Source organism: Austrofundulus limnaeus, unplaced genomic scaffold (genome assembly GCF_001266775.1).
Source record: "Austrofundulus limnaeus strain Quisiro unplaced genomic scaffold, Austrofundulus_limnaeus-1.0 Scaffold21, whole genome shotgun sequence".
NCBI classification, from domain to species: domain Eukaryota; kingdom Metazoa; phylum Chordata; class Actinopteri; order Cyprinodontiformes; family Rivulidae; genus Austrofundulus; species Austrofundulus limnaeus.
The window spans coordinates 1,355,403-1,361,700 of record NW_013952423.1 but is presented as its reverse complement, the minus strand read 5'-3'; the positions used below and the strand labels follow the sequence as shown (position 1 = coordinate 1,361,700).

General features: G+C 41.7%; 1 protein-coding gene across 3 annotated transcripts in view; it reads left to right on the top strand.

The window, feature by feature from the left end:
* The window catches only part of LOC106514624 (glutamate receptor 4), a 106,558-nt gene that overhangs the window by 97,698 nt on the left and 2,562 nt on the right, over window positions 1-6,298 (top strand). The window contains exons 14-15 of one of the 3 annotated variants that reach the window (XM_014003987.1): window positions 715-829; window positions 3,243-3,380. In XM_014003987.1, coding sequence (XP_013859441.1) covers window positions 715-829; window positions 3,243-3,380 — 253 coding nt within the window. Of the gene's footprint in view, window positions 1-49; window positions 165-714; window positions 830-3,242; window positions 3,381-6,298 lie in introns of those variants that run through there. The other 2 variants (XM_014003983.1, XM_014003984.1) reach the window with 2 other exon arrangements.

Here is a 6,298-nt window from a genome sequence, read left to right as displayed (position 1 = left end):
TACTCACCCTCCCCCCCTCTCTCACCAAATATGTTTTATCGTTTTCAAGAAGTGCAGTTAACCTGGCCGTGTTAAAACTCAATGAGCAAGGCCTGTTGGACAAATTGAAAAACAAGTGGTGGTACGACAAAGGAGAATGTGGCAGCGGAGGCGGTGGCGAGAAGGTTAGCCGCAATGTCGCTACGCCCAAGTGACCTTGATCTGGGCAGAAGAGAAATGTTTTTTTGTTTGTTTTTTTTGTCGGGAACAGGAGCATCTGCCGGGTCGAACCCCTCCAAAACCAGCAAATACTGTTGAAGCGAAAAGGTTTGGCGAATTTAAAGAAATAAATGAACCTGATTTTGGCGTTTGGGGCCGCTCTGAGCTGATACTTTCSGCGCTGCAGCACTAAAACGCCACAGTCGTTGATCAAAAGGTCCCGGCAGTATGTGCCCGTTCCAAAATGAAGCGATGCAGCCGGGGTCCCACACATATATGTCTGTTCGCTCTGACCCCCTCAACAAAAACCCAACCCTGAAACCAGATTTCTCTTAAAGGAGCAAAGAGACATGTAACTCAAGTGGGACCCCTTTCTGGCTTCGTCACTTTGTGAAGAGTACTGAGCTGCTCTTGTTGGGCTTCTTCTGATTGAATAACATAAAATAACATGTCCTATGATGTTATTTATGTTATTTCCCCCCCTTCCTACCCTCCCCTGTCCCCCATGATTTGAAGAACGCCCGTAAACCTTGCCGTATTGAAACTGAGTGAAGCAGGAGTCTTAGACAAACTGAAAAACAAATGGTGGTACGATAAAGGGGAGTGTGGACCCAAGGACTCTGGAAGTAAGGTCAGTCTCCACCAAGCCTGGGAGCCTCCCCTCCTTATTTTGTCTCTGTGCACACTTCGGTTGTGTTCTTGCAGCAGAAACAGCCGCACACACGCAGGTTTAACCCCAGGGATGCAGCATGACCTAAAGCAGGCATGAACACGACTTTTTACAGCAGCTAATCTTTGACAGATAGCAAGCTCCACGCGCGCGTTAGCCGGCGCCACAGACAGGTTCCGGGCATGTTCAGAGTTTCTGGCAGGATGTTTGTAGATGTGTTGTATGCCTCGGCTCAGTCCGACGGACACTGTCGATGCACCGCAGCATGACGGAGGGTAATCAGATCCGTGCAGCACAAGGCCCATGCGTGCCATCATCTGCAAATGAGACTAAAAGCATGAGGGGCGCGTTTGTTTTTGTGGCAAGACGGTGAATGTGCCGTAAGGATGTGGCAGATTTGTCAGAGGCAGGAGCTCAAACGCCAGGCGTACGTTTGAATTCTCAAAAATAAAAACAAAGGTCAGAGCTGAAAGACAAGCTGTTTGTTTAAAAAATAAAAACAAAACAGATTTTCTCACTTACCTCAAAACAAAAAGGATAAGGTGACGTCATTTTCATGAACAGGAAGTTCGCCATCATTTCAACCACAAGATCTGTTTCAATTGTTTAAATTCAGCGCTAAGCTACGAGAAAATGATATCTATGGATGTCCCGATCAAGACCGTTTTTGTTACTAATGCTCGTCTTTGCTTTATTTATTTCACTTTTTAATTATATATTTTTTCAATAAAATAAAAAGAAATATATAAATTCCTCTTAAAATAATAGTAAAAGAAGTGTTTTACAGACTTAAATTTTGAAGCCAAAACAGCGTCAGCTCCATTGTTTATGTGGCTGCATAAACRTGACACATTTAGAAGAATTATGTTTTCAATAAATAGCTTTAATCATCTGTTTAAACATATTAAACGTTCTGGAAGTTTTAATATTATCACAATTATTCCTTAAACTTATTCCTTGAATTACAGTGAGTTCTTTTAAACAAATAGAAAATGAAGGCTTTAAAAAAATCTATGACTATAAATATATCTGAACAACTTTACATTGTAGTAAAATAACCTGTGTTGGTTATATAGTGTCACATTTATATAAATTATAGATATAAAACCTCCAAAAAGCAAACATGAAAAACAGAAAATAAATTTGTTAGCTACACTTGTTAGCCAGGTCACATTTTTCCTTTCCTTTGGTCTGTCCGCCCCAAACCTCTTCCTTTCCAGTTTTTCCTCCAGACGTGAAAAAAAAAAAAAAAAAACGGGTAAGAAATGTAAAAAAAATCCACCTTGTTTATGTAAATCTCACCATCGTGCCAACTCTACACCAAACCAYGCCCACATACACTAACGCTGGAGGCACATTGTTGTACATCCAACCCTCATTGGCTCGTTGCCTGTGGTGTTGGGCTGAACAAAATTAACCCCAATGAGCAGCAAACCGAGGGGCGGGACAAGACGTCTGTCAATCATTCTGTACCATTAAATGAACAGAGTTGTGGAAAGGCTGTTTGACTCATGGTTTTTTTTGTAAATTTCACAAAATGTGATACAATATTTTTAATTTTGACTCCAAATGTTGTTGATAACCTTTAGTCTTCATCACATTCAAGTGCTGATCAGCAGTTCTTATCTTAAAGCTGTCCTGTGGAAACTTGTCTCTACTTTTTATAATATTCTTTAAAGCTTGTCATTTAGCTTTAGGACTCAGCTGGGTGAAGTCTTTGTGGCCTGCAGCTCCATCGCTACCACCACAAGATAAACACCTGAACAGTGAAACATTGCAGGCAGCGACTGAGCTGCTCTTAAAATAAAATACTTCTGTAGAGTCGTGTCAACTGTAAAACTGTAGACATCAGGTACGAAATGACTTGACCAGGACATCTTGTATAGAACTTCCCTTGTAGTTCTGAAGCTGGTATTCCAACTACTAATGGCTAAATGAGCTAAACGAGACGTTCAAAAAGCCAAAGCTACGCTCAAAAGTTACTTTAACATTTGGCACAGACTCCACTGCAATAAGTCTGGATTTGAGGTACTTTGGGGTAAGTGAGAAAATGTTTTTGTAAATATTTAACCCTCCTGTTCTTGGGTCAAAATCTCCCATGAGGCCTCAGTGTTGAAACTCAGGTCTTGTAGGACGTTTTGACCGAAGAGCAGGAGGGTTTAAATGGACTTATTTATGGTTTGAGGTGTTTTTGTGTTAATAAAATGTGAATCTGATTGACAGGTTGGGGTTTAGTGTAGTTAAAGAGGGATCGGTTCAGTTTTTGTGTGCATGAAGACATTTTTGTCCTGTTCTTTTAACCCTGTTTGTATATTTATTGGTGGTGYGTTGCTTCTGTGTTGACTCTTTGTTCTTCTTGCCCCGCCGGCTGCAGGACAAGTCTTCTCAAGCCCTCAGCCTGAGCAATGTGGCGGGGGTCTTCTACATCCTGGTCGGGGGCCTGGGTCTGGCAATGCTGGTGGCCCTCATCGAGTTCTGCTACAAGTCACGCAACGAGGCCAAGAGAATGAAGGTGGAAGCCCAGTCCCCATCCCCGTCCCCCTCCCAGTCCCAACACCCCCGTCCCCAGCAGTCCCACCGATGCTGCTACCCCTGCCGCTCCGGCGGTCCCCGTCATAGTCCAGAGCCTAGCCAAAGCCAGACCCCCAGGCCCAGCGGCGGCGGCCACAACTTAGCTGAGTTTAGTGAGGTTTTCAATGGTTATGGCAGCGACGGGGAGGCCGATAAGATGTAGATGGGGGTTTTCATAGACGGCCCACCCAAACCTTTGCCCTTCCCTTCACTAGCTCCCTGCTCAGTCTGTAAGTGAACCCGCTCACATCCTGTCCATGTTAGCTTCGTCATGTCCAGTGACTGTGGTGACCCGTGGCAAAGCGCTTCCTGTCCTCTCCCGCTCGCTCTGTGCTCGTCTGCGTGTCAGCTTTTTACTTTGTTTCAACTGTCTCAGCGTGACAGGAAGTGATCCTCCGCCATCCAACTGTTTCACAGCTTTGTTGGCCGGCCCTCATTCATCATACAAAAACCCTGAACTCAGGCCGCACCCACACAGGAAGTGTTCCTGCCTTGCTGTCGCATGGAAATGAGATTTCAGGAGCTCAAAAGTGTTTGTGTTTACATGTAGACAGTCAAAAACGCAACTTTTTGAAAACAATGCCAAAAATTTAAAAAGTACATCAAGTATGTATTTAAACATTCTGGGAACTGGGAGTATGTTTGTGTAAAATAATTTAGCCTGATTCGCTTTGAACAAATACACCACAAGAACCAGTGTGTAAAGAATAGGTTTTCACACTTCGAGACCCCTGAGTGCAGAACTCCTGGGTCATGTGCAAACTGCCACGGCAGCAGAAAAACCAGTAACGTCACCATTTCTGCTTTTCTGCTTTGGCCACGCCCACTTAATATCTCTCACCAACCAGGTGAGAAAAAAGTTCTGCCTAGACCACGTCAAGAACTGCAAGAACCCCCAAACCAGGGCAGCGAGAAAACGGGAGACAGAACAGATTTCTCAAATTTTGCAAAGCGAGGCAGTCTTTAAGCTCCGCCCCTCGTTCCTTGTTTTACTTTTTTTTGTGGCAAGCTTTGGGTCATTTCCTGATTTTGATTTGAATGAAAACCTTCCTAGAAATGATGCCGTGTGGACGGGGATTAGAAACAACTAATAGAATATTGTTTTGGGAAAAACTGCGTTTTTTCAAGAAAATTTTGATAGAACCAAAAACTAAACGTTAAGAGGATCGTAGTTTTAAAAAGCGTTAGTTGAGTTATTTTCAATGAGGTCCCCCATTTTTATCTGTTTATTAAGAAAACTTCCATAAATAATTTAAAATAACCAGGCCCACGATGGCAGGAAGCTCTTTATGATGAGTTGAGTCACGTTGTAGCACAAACTGAAGACTAAACTCTCAAACAAAGATGACTTGTTTTCCCCGCAGGTCTTTGAGTATTCAGAAATCTGTCCTCAGTCGGTGTATATTTGTGGTTCTGTGCTCACCATCAGCTTCCCCTGTTCTCCCTGCAGCAGTCACTCTGTGCAACTATCCTGTCTCTGATGTTACTCTGCAAAGATTGATTTCACCACAGCTCTTAAGACTTTTGTTTTTTGCAGAYTGGAGTTACTTCAAAGTTTTTTAGGAGCTTTAGCTTTAATTTGGAATTTCATTTTTGAATCAAATCAAACTCAAAAATACGAATTTCAAATAAAATATATAAATTTGCCAGGTTGTCTGCAAACTTTCCAAGAGTAAAGGCAGCAAAAAAATCTCAAGAAAATTGTAGTTTAATTAATATTCAAATTGTACTTTATACTGATGTTATCAGAGCCTCCAACATCTGTAGCTCACAGATGTTCCTGCAGAGCTACTGAGTCCGGAACCGGAAGGTCACGGTTCGATCCCCCGTCCAGTCGGCTCAGTTGTTGTGTCCTTGGGCAAAACACTTCACCCACCTTGCCTACTGATGGTAGTCAGAGGGTCCGGTGGCGCCGGTGCATGGCAGCCCCACCTCTGTCAGTGTGTCCCAGGGCAGCTGTGGCTACAGTGTAGCTTAAAACCATCAGTGTGTGAATGTGAGTGTGAATGGGTAAATGTCCGTAAGTATAAAGCACTTTGGGGTCTGGAGGGGCTTGATAAAGAAGTACTGGTATATAAGTTCTGTCCAATTACCATTTTTACCATTTTAGAGGTTAAAAACCATCTTGTTTCTGGAGAAACAAGACATGATATGACTTCTTTTCAATAATAAGACTAGACTTATTTTGACATCCCATGAGAAACGAGATACGTACTATAGTAAGACTTTTATTTTGACATCCCATGAGAAGCGAGACACTTACTATGGTAAGACTTATTTTGATATCCCATGAGAAATGACACATACTATAGTAAGACTTTAATTTTAACATCCAATGAGAAACAAGACACATACTATAGTAAGACTTTTATTTTAACATCCAATGAGAAACAAGACACATACTATAGTAAGACTTTTATTTTGACATCATATGAGAAACGAGACACATACTATAGTAGGACTTTTATTTTGACATCCCATGAGAAAAGAGACACATACTATAGTAAGACTTTTATTTTGACATCCCATGAGAAATGACACATACTATAGTAAGACTTTTATTTTGACATCATATGAGAAACAAGACACATACTATAGTAGGACTTTTATTTTGACATCCCATGAGAAAAGAGACACATACTATAGTAAGACTTTTATTTTGACATCCCATGAGAAATGACACATACTATAGTAAGACTTTTATTTTGACATCCTATGAGAAACAAGACACATACTATAGTAAGACTTTTATTTTGACATCCTGTGAGAAACGAGACACATACTATAGTAAGACTTTTATTTTGGCATCCCATGAGAAACGAGACACATACTATAGTAAGACTTTTATTTTGGCATCCC